Raw genomic sequence first — 17280 nt, 5'->3', positions numbered from 1 at the left:
CCCACCAGATTCAGCCATCAACATATGAAATTGGGTTACAACAAGGACACACAAAATGTCTCAAGGAGTCATGTGACCTCTAAGATTGACCTGGAAGTCGACTATATGATTCGAAATAGCAAATTGCAGGGCTCATACGTTGACAAACTCCCACTAGAGAAGTTCCCATTCTATGTTAAATGTGTAGACATGAGAGGTCTTCCCTGCCAGGGAGTTTTTTTTCTTTCTGGTGGGACACGTCGCTCCGGATGGCACGAAACCGCGGTCCAATCCCGACACTTGGCTGTCCCAGTTCTCGCTGTGGGCCGAGGAGGTAATGTAGCATCCGGGCGGCTCGCCAGTGCAGAGAGTAAAAACATCCACCAAAAAAACAAAAAACAAAAAAACCTCACAAATCCTCTCAGAGCTAACAGCTTGGGGATTTTTCCGCCCATATTCTGATTATCTCTGCCACCATCACGGACGTGTCTGAGGCTCAGGGATGCTTGAAACACGAAACAAAAATATTCACGCAGAGATACTGCAAACATTAACATGAGAAAAATCTCTTGAAAAAAGTTTGATACTATCTCTCTAAGAGAAGATTTGTACCTATTGCAGGTGTAAATGCAACAGTAATAATAACCAATAGTTTCCCTCACTGGACATTTGGAGGCTTCCAGGGTGCATTTGCTGATTCCAAACTGTGCTTTTGTGTTGTGCGTGCGTGATAGACCTCCATTGTTATTGGCGGATCTGAGGGATCACGTGCTTCCCGCCTCAAACGGGAGGAGGGGGAGGGATGAAGATGCAGCATCGGCAGCAACTTTCTCCCTCTCGCACACACGCGCACACAAAGTCGACCTGAATTCTTGCGGCGGTCCAATCATGACAACTCTCGGAGGTTCTGAGAAGTAAAGCGGGACGAGAAGTGCGCGTGGATCAGGACGTTGCGCTACACACATGAAAGACTGGAGATAAAAGTGGCTGCAATGGAAGCTTGTTTAAACTGGTATGTTTACTGACTTTTTATGATGGCAAATCTATTGTTGTGGTTGTTTTCATGCAGCTGATGCAGCAGACAGCTTTGTGTTCTGTTTTTTTTTTGTGTGTGTTTGTACTAAATCAGCTTCATGGACGGCACGGTCATGTTACGTTTGATTGAGTCAGAACTGGGACAGCATTTGATCTACTTTGAGTTTAATCCAAATAGTTCGTCTCAAGGTTGAATGAACAGTGAATTCATCTGTAACCATTCACTTTAAACTTACAACATGTTTTTTATTCACCAAGCAGGACACTAAACCATAATATCTTGTCGTGTCTTTTTCAGGTGGTCAAATAAGTCAAATCAAATTGTTAATCCTGAAAGCAAATTCTTACTGTAGTTATTCCACTTCAATGCGGAGATTCTTATTTGAGTGTAAAAGGAGCCTGATGGTGAGTAAAAAAAAGAAAGAAAAAGAAACACTAACCTTTTGACATAAAAAGTGCAGCATTACATCCACTTCAATAAGTCCACAATTTGTCATTTGGTTCACAGAGCCACTGCATGCTATTAACATCGCCGTAGCAACGCTTTGTTACTGGACAGGAAAATACAGACACATTTTTACCAACCTAATATTTTGTCTGGCTCACTTTGCTCACAAGTGAGGGCATTACAGTACCTTAATTAGTGATTTTTTTATTTTTTTTTGGGGGGGGGAACTGTGTTGGAGGTATTAATAATAATGCATGCTGTGTAAATATTTGAATTCTTCTTCCAATTCGTTATTCACATGAAATTTGTGCATATAATCTATCCAAATAATCCACCCTGGACACCCCAAAATATTAACAAAAAATACATTTTATAAAATTAAATAAATCCTGCCCAAAAATCAAGCCTTCACAATATAATCAGTCCACGATAATAACAGTTTCACAACTACTTGTTTGGGCCAAAAGTATCTTACTTAGTCGTCACATAAACTATGTTGTGCTTGTTTATTGAGCACAACTGCTAAATAATGCACCAAAGAAAGTGTGGTGAAACTGTGTTTTACACTGTATGGTTTTATTTTGAAGGTCTGACTTTGGACAGGATCCTAGACCAGTGTTGCCATAATATATCAATAGCTTGAACCCTTTTTAGACAACTTATGAAATGCTTCAGATGAACATGCATCGGGATGTGAATGGCAGTTACGCGTTTTTGTATGAAAAGTAGGACAAAATTTAGACCAAAAAACAAAGAATAGTACGAAAAATAGGGCGTACGAAAACCCAATTTCCATTTTTCATGGAAATGTTCCGTCAACTGAATTGGACACAGGCATTACTTTGGCAATGCCAAGTCCATCCCAATTCTCATATTGGTGTGAGTCAAAAGAGAGCTTCTGGTGGGATGTTGTCATGTAACCACCAAGCGAATGTCACCTTGCTCCAGAACACGATCTGATGTTCAAGTGTGAGCTGTGAAAGGAGTCAAAGTTGTCGCCATTTGTCAGCTGAAGATCGAAGGAAGCCGTTAGCACCATGGAAGCTGTTAGCGCCCCAGCACCCCCACTTCCATGTACACCTTAATGCTCCAAATGAATCATGCAAACACTTCCTGCTCATAAAAAGCCCTGATTAAATTGAGCGTTTGGCTGGCTCCCAAACATCACCACACAGAACTTGGTGCTCAAAAGATGAAGAGAATGACCAATACAAGTGCTCGTCACCGTTTGCTTCCGAGAACAAACTGAGCGGGCATAAGTGCACTACACAAAGACTTACGACGTCCAAGAGTCTTTTGGGATACATTCACACTGTAGGCGCAAGTGTCTGGTTCAAATTGGATGCCTAGATCTGATATTTCTACCATGTACCAGTAACACATTAATAATACAAATGTTAAATATTACATAGAGCTTACTTGGCCTGGCTGACTGTTCCCAACACTGATACTACGGCACATTATTTGATTTCTTTACTGATAGACGTGGCTCAAATGTAAACGGCAAATATAATGCACTTCTATAAGTCTTTATCGACATCATCACATTGCTAAAAGTGCTTTATGGGGCTCACATTCCCCCACTAATGCACACGTATACACCAATGGGTAGCTGCTGTCATGCGAGACACAGCCAGGCCAAGAGGGCGCAATTTAGTGCCTAGTGTCTTGCCCAAGGACACTTCAACAGCAAACAATTGGAGCTGGGATCCTAACTAGCGATACCGGTCTACCAATTGATCGACTCCGGCCCAAATGTAGCATATTTCTTCTTGGGTTAGGATCCGGGCTCCAGCTTCCCTTTGGGGAGTTTGCATTTCCATTACATTGAATTTATTAACACCAAAATGTTACATTAAAGTATGTAATTTTATCTAACAGAAGAATGCTAGCTTAATGTTGAAGTATAATGTGAAACGCCATAGACAAGCTAAGGGAATGCCATTAAACAATGGTCGCAAAAATAAATACCATACCAAGCTTATTTTACGGACATACAGGACTGTTTTGAAACACAAGGAACGAAAACAAAAAGGTGAAAGTAAAGAACATAGCCAAAAAATAAACCTACTTCAGTACAGTAACAAAGTACTTCATTAATTCAGCGGTGATGTCATCGCATGGCGGTGAAGAGGTGCTGAGAGGAGGGCTTTCTCACAAAGGAGGCGCACAAATAACGAGGAGCTAAGAGGATTATGAAGGGCTCTCCAAAAAGCAATACGCTGAAATGATTAAACAATAGATTATAAAAGATCCTGGCAAAAGCACATTAGAGTAATCTGTTTTTTAAAAGGGATTGGAGCCAACATCGCTTTCACATGTTGCCACGGTGACACCAAGACGCTTCCAACTGTGATTGACAGCTTTGTATGCGCACATCGAAACAGATAAAAACAGCTTTCGGTGTCAATCAAAAGTCAGCTTTATGCTTTTTGTTTTGGATTAGGAGGTTTTCCGTGCTCACACCGAGTTGACACCAGACCCTTTATGACTGGACCGTCTTGTTTTGGTCATTTTTATTACGAGAAAATGGCAACTTTTGAAAGAAGAATTGCTGGAAAGAAAACAATTCCCCAAAGAAGCGGCACTAGAAACCTGTCTCAAAGAACCATTCAAAAACGTTGCTCAAACAATCACAAGAAACGTTTCTTGAAGAACTACTAGAAACTTTCCTCAGAGAACGGAAACAAACTGTAAAATGGCAACAAGAATGGAAGAATTGATAGAAAACTTCCTCAAACAAGAAACTTTCATAACATCTCTCAAATAGCCACTCAATACGTTCCTCAAAGAGCAATCACTGGAATCCTGCCTCAAAGAACCACTAGAAACGTTTCTCAAAGCAAATTCCTCAAAAAAGAACCACAAGAAAAGTTTGTACTTCTCTTACTTTTTAACATACGTAACCAACTTGTGTCGACCAGAAATAGCGCAATCACTTTTTGAACTCCAACTTCTGCCAGGGTTCTCCTGTCAATCAGCGTTATCCCGCCCCCCTCCGGCGTCAGTTTGCTGCGTCGACCTAATTTGTGAGGTGCTGCTGCGCTGAGACTAATTCCCTCGCCTCATTTATGGCTGCTATTATTAATATTGCCGACGCAGCACTTTGTGCTTTCCGCAATGTGGAAGTTTGGTGTTGGGCGGATCCAATGAGGATCCGACTCCATTGCGTTCGTCTAACAATCTCTAGAATCCTTTGCTATAGGCAATACTTCCTCAATAGGAACCACTGAAAACCTTCCTCAAATAAACTCTAGAAACATTCAAAGAAAAATCCCTAGAAAGTAAAATCTACAAAATGTGGAAGAATTGCTCAACGAAAACATCCTTAAAGAACCTTTGAAACCTTCTTCAAAACACAACTGCTAGACACATTCCTCAAAGAACCACAAGAATCCTTATTGAAATTTGAAACCTTACTCAAATAACTGGCCACAGAAAAACACATTCTCAAAACGATACTTTTCTACGATCTACCCAAAAGCGCAGATTTATGGCATGAAAAGAACCTCCGACTAAAGTCATTATCTTAGAATACTCCGTTTATCCATCTGCATGTGGGCATCGATAACTGGCGCTTCAAAACTTCACATATGTGACCTCTGTTTACATTTGGAAACACTTTTGATACCCTCACAAAAGTTTTGGCACTTTTACATGAGCAGGCGTTTTTTTTTCTTGCTAGTTTTTACAAGCCCAGTCTGCTCCACGTACAATAACACAGGCAAAGGACAACGTTTAGGACGGTTATTTTCCGTCACCTCGCCAGTCCACGCCCGAGGCAGGTCTTTTGTCAAAGACACCAATACTGGTGTTGGGTCAGACCGGGACACACTGGCAGCTGTTGGGATCATTTTGAAATGGAAATTGTGCAGGAAGGGCGTGAACATTTCTGCATGCCATGGTTGTGTGGTTGTCGGAGTTATGGCATGCTTACGAATGTGCCTAAAAACGTACTTTTGCAGTTAGGTGCGGATGATTTATTTATTTTTATTTTTTTAAAAAGGAGGAGGGATGTATGTACATTTCTCTCAAGATGGAGGGGGCAGGATATTCAGTTGTACAAAAAACCTTGCAACAAGGCTTCAAATGACGACTGAAAAACTTGTTTTTTTTTGTCATTGGAAAGTATCCTAAGTAAATCAATCACCGTTCATGGAGGACTACATAAATTCGATAGTTACTGTTGAGAAACTGAAAGTTGCAGAATTTGGGCAATTTTAAATTAAAACTAAACTAAGTGCAATTTCTGTAGAAATTGTGTGGGAATGCTGGAAGCTGAATGTTAATAGCTGAATGCTAAGATTTGAATGCATGTGGAATGCTTATGAAGTAAATTGAGAGCTAAATTATGAAATTATGACCTCCTGGTTACTGGGCAATGGACTTTACCAACTGTGCCACTGAGCAATATCAGACACCTGCTAATGATGATAAGTTATATGTACGGAAGTGGGTGTAGAAAGTGATACTTAGAAAAAGTTCAATGTCTGTCCCATTGAAAATGAATTGGGAAACGTTGATATTAAACTTTAAATTGTGTAAATACTGTAAGTAATGTGGAATCAGACAATATATACCCTGGGAGGTGTGAATTTTTTAAGCTAGTTGAAATTTGAACAGTGTAAATTGGAAGTATTATGTGGGAGTTGTTACGCGGCAAAACAGTGTAGTGAATAAAAATCACAATAACATATATGGGAATGCTTCAGCATTCCCACAAAAAAAATCTATATATTTAAATGATTCATTAATTATCAAACCAGTCCAGGGTGTCCCCTGCCTACTGCCCAGAGCCAGCTGAGATAGGCTCCAGCACCCCCGCGACCCTTGTGAGGAATAAGCGGTCAAGAAAATGGATGGATGGATGGATGGATTAATTATCAAAAACAATTATTGATATGATAATCTAAAATAGCTGTTGATTAATTGTTACGAATCCCATGACCAAGATGAAGGTGTTCCATTTATTACCGGTACTATTTCCCAAATTCATTGGCCAATTCCTCACTGATCACGTTAACTAGTTTCCATTGTGTCTTATTTTTTAATCTAGCCTGCTGAAATGTAAGTTACGCCCCACCATTGTGCTGCTTATTTCGTGTGACTTCATCTTTCCGACTGACAATGACATGAGAAGAGTCATAAGCTATAAAACTATTTTTCTCAATGGCTCAGACTTGGCCAATTGAAAAGGTTTGTTTACAAATGGCGCAGCTCCAGCTTTTGTCATTCAGAAGAACAAATTGAAATTCTTTGTCCCCATTGCCATTTCTGGGGCAGTGCAGTCCCGTCACCAAGCACTTGGCATGATGCGCGAACTTTTTCTTTAAGGGGGCAGTAAAAAGTCTTTGTTGCTGCCTTGTAGCGTCAAGCAGCAGGCTGGTAAAAGTCAGTCCTCAGGGAATGGACTTTTTTGTGGCGCTCATAAAGCAGCTGCTCATTTCTGCAGTGTTTTGCTTGTGTTCTGCAGGCAAACCTTTATTTATTTATTTTTAAAATATTTGCTGCTTGCATGCACCAGGCCTCCGGGGGCCGCCACACTGCGGCAGGTGCTCATAAAAAGAGGCACGCAATCGCACACAAACGCACGCGCGTGCGCGCGCCGAGTGTTCCAGCCACTTTAATTGGGGATTTGAGGCTCTCGTCGTCCTCGCTGCGATCAGCTAAAAATATCGCGGCGGCGACAAGTGTCACAGAACAGAACCGGGCCGCTCTGGGCCGGCGTGATCTGGGGCCTGGAGGACGGACGGCTACGTCGTGGTGCACCTGTTGCCGGAGAAAGGCTTCATGGCACTGCGACGACAGAGGAGGAAGTCATAAAGCGACGAGCTGGATTTGAGTAAATGTCTCGCAAACGAGCAAGACGGATATTGATCATGCTGATCGGAATCAGACGTGAGAGTGCTTCAAGACCAAATGAGGTGGTGCGTATTGGGCTGTGTCCAAGAACATGGATATTTGCATGTGCTTGGGTTTTTGACCCACAAAGCTCAGCTTATGAGACCCATTTCCCAAACTTTGTTTGGACACTGAAATTTGAAATGTATTCCTCTAGGATTAGAAACCCAATGTACATAAATGTATGTACATTAGGTAAAACATCCATTTTACTCTCTCACTTTCTAATTTGACAGACGGGGTCAGTCAGCATGGACTTGGGTTGTGACCCCTGGTTAGAGAATAGCTAAACGGGTATAACTGATTGGCTGCACTTGAGATGCCACACACCTGCCAGTTTGTATCTCTCACTAGTCCGGATAAGACCGGATCACAACTCCAGACTGCGGGAATCTAATAATGTTCGTCACAGAGTTGGACACAAAGGACAAAACTCGAAGTTTGAACTGTAGGGGGTGCTGCTAGCTGCTTCTAAATACATTAAAAGATCGTATGGCCTACTCAATAATAGAGGTTTAGCGTTAAACTGTTTTTCACCCTTCCAGAATTTTTTAGGGCATGGCCATGAGTTCTCCCACCACCCCTCACTCCTCTGAACCCCCGTCACACTCTATATAAAAATTTCTGTATCTTTATTAGTGGAATTAGTCATTATTACTAAGCACAAGCCTGTTAGCTAACAAGCTAGCTGGTGGCTAGCACCTTTTATTGCAGTGTGAAAAACCCGCAATGACACAGTGAGATATTCAGCAAGCGGAGGCTTAAAGCGGGTATATTTTTTGCACAAACTTATATGGAAGTGGAGGCAAGAGAAAGATGTGAGATATTTGATTGACAGTTGAGAGATGAGCGTACTTTCAACACATTCAGTGGACAACAGCTTGATTTTTTTCACACGTTTAAAGCTTAATTTTATATACATGGCAGCAATTTTTTTTTAATCGTTAAATTTGGGCAAGCTTGGTAACAATCTTCGCTCTGATGTGTCAAATTTAGAAGACGTTTTGAATTTACAAGGACTTTAAGTTGTAAATTTGAGGGCTTGGCCTAAGCAAAATCTTATAAAAGTCTTGACTTGAGGTAGTATTCATCAAACTTGAATTGAAATTGACTTGACTTGAAGTCTTGTCTGTTTACATCGTTGTTGGTCTATAGATAATAGCATGATGTCACTTTATTAAACAAAACAATGGCAGCATTGCAAGATGATTTAATAATAGAACATGTGTAATGTCTTTGTTCTTAACGGCCATGTAACAATAGAACATGTTCAACCAAATGACGTATTAACAATGGAACATGTCTCATGATATAATCAGACATTTAAAGTTTATTCAACAATAGAACATGTCTCGTGCTGAATTAACAATAGCACGTATAATGATGTTATATCTAATATTTAAAAGTGATTCAACAACAGTTTGATTACATTTAAAGTGTATATAATAGAACATGCTTACTGACATGATGTTTTCTTACTGTATTTAACAATAGAACTTGTCAAATTACATTACGTATAAAGAGTTGATGTAATATTAGAACAATTCTTATGCAAAATATTTAAAGTTAATCTAACAACAGAAAATGTCAAATGATGTATTTAATTTAATTTAATAATGACGCCTTATGCGTGATTTACTTCTGCACAATGACAGACATGAGTGCCACTTCCTGCACCCATGCCTGTTTGTTGTTGTGTGCATGGTCATTGTGGCACCTCTAGAACTCGACACTCTGAAACTGACACCAAGTTAGAGTTAAAGCTGATCAGTCCTCACTTAACGACGCGTTACACAAGCGAAGCTGATCTGATGTACAAGTTGCAGCGCAGTTCGACACTTTTCACTTTTCATTTCGGAAGTTTTGACACACAGAGCGTCCATTTGCCAGATGGTATTGCATTTATCAAATTACATTTGGTATTTGTGGATGCTGCGGCCCACTGAGGAGTGACTATTTCCATGTCCGGTTTATACTGCCCCCATGTGGCCAAGAGGTGCACGCCAGTACGAGCAACACAATGTCCATTGAATTGAAGCAAAAAAAAAAAGGCAAAAACGGTTTAATTATTTGCATTCTATTTAATTATATAATTACTGCATGTTTTTATCAAGTGCGGTATTATAGAATGCTATTTTTTGTGATTAAAAAAAAATACAAAAGTCTTAATTAATGGCATTTTCATTCATTTCAACAGGAATATTTTAGATGCTGCTGCAATGACTTGACTCGACTTGCATGAAATTTTGTGGGGACTTGCTTAATTGTGCCACAATAACTTGGGACTTGCTTGAAACTCAGACTTGAGACTTACTTCCTTGAAACGTGCACATACTGTAACTCTACTACCATATTAAGATGCAAATAAAGGATATTAAGAAAGGCTTTTCATGAAGGGGATAAAACAAAATAAGTAAAATTTGACTTAACCCTATCCAAATGTAAATAGATGGCACCCAACCACACTGGCACTCTCCAGATGCCCGCCTCCAGGCGCCCCGTGGAGGCCTCATGTGCGCGGTCGGAGGCGCCACTCGCGGCTTTTAGCGGCAGGGCGGCCTCTGTCTCACATGGACGCCTCCGAGGGTGTTAAGTGCTTTTAAGACCTCTTTTGGGCAGGAAGAAGGGTCCTCAGAGAAAAAAAAAGTGAGATTTGGTCTTTCATCATCAGTTATTTGGTTGTCGTCTTGTCACTCGTGCAACATCTGCTTCACACTTTGACCTACATACATGTGCATGTTCTGTTTTTTATATTCACTTAAGTTGTGAACATGAAGCAAGTAGCAGGCTTGCCATGTAGGTTTTACTCACTTTACAGCAACGTGATGATATGGAAAGCCGTTTTTTTTTTTTAATCCTTTATATCCAGTACATTCTTTGTCTTCACTAGTAAGACATGTCAGCACATTAGAGAAGTGATTGCCTTATGAAGTTCTGAATACTGTTGTTCACACGACTAGAAACACCAAAATGCTGAATTGTCTTACTAATGAAGAAAAAGAGTGCACATTTACAGTGAATGCGCCTAAAGCTGGATATCAAGGAAAATGACAACAAAAAAAAATTCTCAAATGGTTTTCTAAGCTAGAATCTCTAACACACAGAAATGAATCTTTTACAACTCCTTCCTCCCTGCTGTTTGCTTGTTTGTGCTTCTTTCACTTCTTTTGGTGTGTGACATTTAATCAGCAGGTTGCCTAAAATTTGCAAAAATCATGAAGCTAATGATATGATTACAATCAGAGTGGAGATTATAAACAGTAAAAGGCATATTTGTCTTCTTTAACCCATCATCATGATGTTACATAAACGGGAGATATGTGATATTTTGTATACAAACAGTTGTATGTCTTCCCACTCAATTGCCAAATTCAGCAACCAAGCACATAGTTTATCTGAGGATTTGTGAAAATGTGTCTGAGTGAGTCCTTCTGAATTTTGCCAGATTGCGATATAACAATGAGACTTAAAAACTTAAAAGCTAAGCAGAGTTTCAATGTTAGCATTTAGCATGGACTAACAGCATTAGCACAATTTTGGAGAAGTTGGTGAAAAATACATTTGAGATCAGTGTTTTATGCATTTACTGAAGACATATCTCTCTCTGTTTGCTCCAGGCAATGCTAACCAAGATGCTAATGGCCAGGATCACACAAGACCACCAGACCCAAAATCGACTCCAACTTGACTGGTGCTGGTTATGATCCTCTGCACTCAGCATCTGACACGGTACTTTTGTTGATAAGACGTAGTCAAAATTGCAATTCTCCATCAGCATCAAACTGACGTGCGATCTGTGTGTCATTTCAGAAAGGGGGCAAGATGTTTGCGGAGTCTGTGGGTCGATGGCTGGCATGGGGCATCCTGCTCCACGTGGGACTGGATGTCTCCGCAGGAAGTTGCCCTCCTCGCTGTTCGTGTCGGCCCGAGGCAAAGGAAGTCATCTGCTCCGGCAAACATTTGAACTCCATCCCAGAGGGCTTTTCCGACGATGCCAGACGTGTGGATTTATCCTACAACAAGATTCGGACGGTGGGGCGTCGCCAGTTCGCTGGCCTCCATGAGCTTCAAGATCTGGACCTCAGTAACAATATGATCTCGATGATTGAGGTGGAAGCTTTCCAAGGCTTACAGAATCTCAGGACGCTTCGGATTAAGAATAATCGTCTCAAGATCCTCCCTGTTGGCGTTTTCTCTGGCCTGTCCGGTCTACGTTTCCTAGATCTGAGCCAGAATGAGATTCTGGTCTTCCTGGACTACACCTTCAGAGAGACGGTGAATCTGCAAACGCTGGACGCCGATGAGAATGACTTGGTGTTCATTTCCCAGCGAGCTTTCTTCGGTTTGCAGAGTTTGCAGGAGCTCAACATCAACCGCAGCAATTTGACGTCCATTCCCACCGAGGCGTTGTCGCAGCTCCAGAGCCTCACGTACCTTCGCATACTGCGTCTCACCATTTCCACGCTGCCTAACAACGCGTTCCGCCGCCTACACCGGCTGCACACCCTCATTCTGGCCAACTGGCCCTCACTGGACACGGTGGCCAGCAACAGCTTGATTGGACTCAACCTGAGCGCTCTGGTCATCAGCAACTGCAACCTCAGTGTGGTGCCGTATTCAGCTCTGCGCCACCTGGTCTACCTGCGATTCCTGGACTTGTCCTACAACCCCATCACGGTTATTCAAGGTAATCTGTTACGGGACCTCCTAAGACTCCAAGAGTTACACCTAGCCGGTGGGAACCTTCTGCGAATAGCGCCGGGGGCCTTCAAGGGCCTCGCCTCACTACGCATGCTCAACTTGACATCAAACCAGCTTACAACTTTAGAGGAGAGCACCTTGCACTCGGTGGGGAACCTTCAGGTGCTGAGGTTGGATGGGAATCCCCTGTCCTGCGACTGTCGGCTGCTCTGGGTGGTCCGTCGGCGATTACGCTTGAACTTTGATGGACGTCAACCCGCGTGCTCTTCCCCCGACATGGTGAGGCAGAGAGAATTCAGGGACTTTTCCGAAAAGGAGCTGCCAAGGGTGTTCACCTGCCGGCCCGCTCGGATCCTGGACCGCAGGCCGCAGGAGGCCAGGGTGGAGGACGGCACCACTGTTCTCTTCTCCTGCAAGGCGGATGGGGACCCTGCTCCGTCCATTACTTGGATCTCTTCGCACAAGAACGTGGTTTCTCCGGTGGGAAGAATCAGAGTTTTACCCAACGGTACCCTGGAGGTGCGCTTTGCACAGGTCCACGACAGCGGCGCCTATCAGTGCCTCGCGGGCAACGCCGCCGGCAACGACAGCATTACGGTCGGTCTCTACGTGAAGGGGGGCTCACGCAACCGAACCATACCCCTTTTCACAGAGGAGGACTGGTTGGAGCCTCCGATTCCTCAAGCCACCAACTCCTCTGCCCAAGTGGCAAAGCCGTACCCCTTTGACGCCAAGACGCTGATCATCGCCACCACCATGGGCTTCCTGTCCTTCCTCAGCTCGGTGGCCATCTGCTTCATCTTCATGTTCTTCTGGAGCCAGAGCAAAGGCCAGATTAAGCACACGGCCACCATCGACTTTGTTCCTCGCTCCTCCATGGGCGGCGGAGGGGATGGCGGAGACGGCGGCAGGTTCACCATGAAACTTATTTAAAGCATCGCCGTTTACTCAGATGTCTTTGAGACTTTCTTGAACTTGTTCTAACTTTAGAGCAGGGGTTCTCAAACTTTTTGGGTCTCACACAGCAAATCGATCAGTGTTAAATTTCCATTGATCGATCAAATAAAGCAGTGTCATTTTAACACTGTTAAAATAAAAAGTTACACTGTCAGAGTAAATTTCCTTGAGTGTTGGGGTGGATGTTGAGTGTAACCTGAATGGCACTATCTTGAGTTTAAATTGACCACAACCTAATTTCTGGTGAAGGAGTAGCATTTCAATAGCGATACATACAGTTTTTGTTGTTGTTAGGCCAGTGTGGCTCAGTGGTTGAGTGGTCGTCTCCTGACCCTCCAAGCAAAGGTTTGATCCCAGGCAAGTATGACTATGTCAAAGTATCCTTGAGAAAGATAGTAAGCCCCCATAGTTGCTCCTGATGCCGCGCAATCAGAAGTCAAAATGTAAAGCGCTTTGAGGGACTTGTAAGGAGGAAAAACGCTATATACAGTCTACGTCATTTTGACTTTACGGCACCCGTGCCTCATCCACAGTACCTTCTTTTCCGTTAATTTCCCACAATAATCAGGCCATTTTAATATTATTTAAAGTTGTGTTGTTGTTCAACTCGTCACATTTCCGTGCTCAAGTCTCCATTAGCTCTGCTCTGCTGTCCGTCAGCAATGAATGTTAGACGAAATATTGGTTCCTGCTCTTCCGGGTCACGCAAATATCCATCCCTTTTCTTGACCACTTATTCCTCACAAGGGTTGCGGGGGGTGCTGGAGCCTATCTCAGCTGGCTTTGGGCAGTAGACGGGGTACACCCTGGACTGGTTGCCATCCAATCGCAGGGCACACAGAGACAAACAACCATCCACACACACAAGCACACCTATAGGGACAATTCGGAGCATCCAATTAACCTGTCATGCATGTCTTTGGAATGTGGGAGGAGACCGGAGTACCCGGAGAAGACCCACGCAGGCACGGGGAGAACATGCATCATGCAAATATGTTTTTTTTTAATTACTTTACAAAGTATTTTGATGTAAATATCGACTTTAACGGTGAAATCCGACTTAGAACGTCGAAACTCGGGTTACATCGCCAGCGTAGGGACGGAACTCAGCCATAACTCGAGGACTCCCTGTAAATGAAGTACCATTTACCAGAGTAAAGTGTAGTTTGGCAGAATTTAATGTTTAATACTGACACTAGTGTAGAGTACTTTCAACACTACTCAGTGTTTACCAGTGTAGATTTTTAACACTATATGGTGTTGGAGTAACACTGGTTAAGTGTGAAAGAAGTAACACTTTGAAAAGTGTCAGATTTACACTCATTGGTGTGGACACAAACACTTTTCTAGTGTTAGATCTCTCAGTGTTAATCTTACACTGCCGATTTTGCTGTGTAGAGACATTTCCCATATAAAGCTATCACAAATTAAACATCACTTCTATATGGTTTACCAAGGATTCAAGTCACACTTTTTAAATGATAGGATGCAATAATACATATGCAAATGATTTTACAAACACCCAATTTACGGTCAAAGGACCCAAGTTTGAGAACCACTGCTTTCGAGCCGTGTTTCTTCTTCACCGATGAACATCTCACCATGCTCGCTGTGTGCAACTTTGCTGCTGTCACGGACATCAAAACACATCCAGATGCAAATGTTTAAGGCTCTAAAACCTTTCAAGTGCTTGTTTCAGCGTCCATTTTGTAATGTTTTCATTGCCAACACGAGTAGATACGCTCACTGTGAACACCAGTCAGAAAAAAAGCAATAAATAAGTGTAGATTAGCTATTGAGTAAACAGCTCTGATGCTTCATGTACATAGGAATGTGCCCTTTACCATTTGAAGCTTTAGCAGGTTTGTCAGGATCTTTTCATACTTTATTATGACACTTATTTTGTTTTTGATAAGCAAGAAATGATTTTGTTTTTTTTGTTTTGTTTTTTTGTACCTGCGTCACACTCGATATGTGCCTCACTAACTTCTTTTTGGATGAAAATTCACTCCCGAGCATCACCATTTTGTAAATATTTAGGTCACGGACTTTTCGAGTGTGTGTGTAATGGATTCCTTTTCGTTAGCCTGATAGCATAATTACACAAGTAATTGTTGAAATATTGGCATAATAACACTAAAAAAAAAACATCAACAGGTTTGCTAGAAATGTTTTTTACCCCTTTATGTCAGTTTAGATTTTCAAGCATCCAGGTTGTTGTAATTTGCAAAAGCCAATGATTGTTGAATGTGCACCCCCAATGCCCTTGTTTTACGAAAAGCTAAAAGGAAAAAAATGACTTGAGCAATTATGCTATTAGGCTAACATTTTGTCATTAGTCTGACAATTACGTTTAATGTGTGACAACTATTAAATGCTTTAACAATGCACAAGTGTAGTGTTTTTCTTATTAGGCTGGAACAGATTACTGGCATTTCCATTCATTTCAATGGGTAAAGATGATTTGGGATACGACAATCCAACAAAACTTGTATCTCAAGACACCACTGCACTTGTTTATTTTCACACTCTTCAAAACTTGATGGACTTGAAGGCACTCCAGAAAGACAATAAACTGTTTACAAAACATTAAAAAGTTCATTTTCAATAATAAATCCTCTTTACGGCGATTAAAGGCTGACTGGTGTTTCAATCTGCCACATGTATTTCCTGCCTTTGCCTTCTTCTTGTTACCCAACAGCAGATGAACAAAAAGAAAAAAAAGAATCACATCTAATCATCTTAAAAGCAAATCTTCCTGCGGTGAGATGGTTGTGTTGTTAGTGACAAAGGGAAGCACACATGCTTACATAACCAAAGCACTTAATCTGCACTCCGAGGACTTGGAACGGAGACACAAAGTGGCCGGGTTGTAAGGCAACACAACAACGAGGATTACGTGCGCACCTGCGCACACAAATGCAAATCCGTTTGTGGGCGTTTACGTGACTTGTTGTGTAAAATTGACTTTTCAATGTCCTGCATGCAAATATTTGTGTGTCTGGAGTGGCTGCCCTCCGATCAAGTGTAAATTGAAGTGTTAGCACAGATTAGCATTAGCCAATGGTATATATCTGACAATGGTTTACAATAAACCCAATGCTAATTTAACATCTGGGAACTGGTTTAAATAGTTTTTAAAAATGCATAATACAGTTACGCTTTGGGATATGTGAGCCAACTTGAAAATTTTTCCAGAAATGATCATTTTGTTATGACTATTTTTTGCTTTGACTTGCAAGCAAAATTTTGAGATACGAGCCCGGTATGGTGGCAGTGAACTCAACTAATTTCCCAACAAACAGCAGTTTGCAAGATGGAGGATTCATCAGAAGAGACTTCAAGCTGTTTACTGGCATGAACATTTAAATTTACTGTCACACTCTAAAAAGAGAATTGTTGACCAATTTAATAAAATTTCTACAGTTGGTAACACACGATTGAATTAAATTAATCCAAAGTAAATATATTAAGTTAAATTAATTACGAGTTTGTTAAACTTAATATATTCACTTTAGAAAACATTAGTGAATATATTAAGTTTAATTATGAGTTCATTAAATTTAATATATTCACTTTAGATTAACTTAATCTCAGTTTTTGATTAATTTAATCTTAATTTTGGATTAATTTATCCATCCATCCATTTTCTTGACCGCTTATTCCTCACAAGGGTCGCGGGGGCTGCTGGCGCCTATCTCAGCTGGCTCTGGGCAGTAGGCGGGGGACACCCTGGACTGGTTGCCAGCCAATCGCAGGGCACACAGAGACGAACAACCATCCACACACACGCACACCTAGGGACAATTCGGAGCGCCCAATTAACCTGCCATGCATGTCTTTGGAATGTGGGAGGAGACCGGAGTACCCGGAGAAGACCCACGCGGGCACGGGGAGAACATGCAAACTCCACCCAGGAAGGTCCGAGCCTGGACTCGAACCGGAGACCTCAGAACTGGGAAGCGGACGTGCTAACCACTCGACTACCGTGCCGCCACTGGATTAATTTAATTAATGTGAATATATTAAGTTTAATGAACTCTTAATATTTGTATTTTTATTATAATTATAATTTTATTTTATATATATTAATATTATCATAATCATAATTATGATAATAATAATAATCTTAATTTTGAATTAATTTAATTCAATCGTGTGTTACCAATTAAAGCAATATTATTAAATTGGTTCAACAATTCTCTTTTTAGAGTGCAGAAGCAGCACTAAAACCACTGAACTGAAGTAAATCATGTGGC

The 17280-nt window shown here is 41.5% G+C and overlaps 2 protein-coding genes across 3 annotated transcripts in view; one reads left to right on the top strand and one right to left on the bottom strand.

The window, feature by feature from the left end:
- Positions 1–17280, bottom strand: part of ctsk (cathepsin K) — a 90298-nt gene that overhangs the window by 17146 nt on the left and 55872 nt on the right. The window lies entirely within an intron of this gene.
- Positions 808–15509, top strand: lingo4b (leucine rich repeat and Ig domain containing 4b). Of its 2 annotated transcripts, none has more exons than XM_077527665.1 (3): positions 808–991; positions 10981–11092; positions 11174–15509. In XM_077527665.1, the coding sequence occupies exon 3, from the start codon at positions 11186–11188 to the stop codon at positions 12995–12997; it is 1812 nt and encodes a 603-aa protein (XP_077383791.1). In that variant the 5' UTR covers positions 808–991; positions 10981–11092; positions 11174–11185; the 3' UTR covers positions 12998–15509. The 2 variants fall into 2 exon arrangements, with proteins under 2 accessions (XP_077383791.1, XP_077383792.1); XM_077527666.1 differs by lacking the exon at positions 808–991 and adding an exon at positions 7121–7389.

The sequence above is a fragment of the Festucalex cinctus genome, chromosome 7 (genome assembly GCF_051991245.1).
Source record: "Festucalex cinctus isolate MCC-2025b chromosome 7, RoL_Fcin_1.0, whole genome shotgun sequence".
Lineage (NCBI taxonomy): Eukaryota > Metazoa > Chordata > Actinopteri > Syngnathiformes > Syngnathidae > Festucalex > Festucalex cinctus.
The sequence above is the reverse complement of the archived record's forward strand: the minus strand, read 5'-3'. Positions and strand labels throughout refer to the sequence as shown.

Coding starts and splice junctions, on each gene's coding strand:
- lingo4b (XM_077527665.1), top strand. CDS start 11,186: ATGTTTGCGGAGTCTGTGGGTCGATGGCTGGCATGGGGCATCCTGCTC.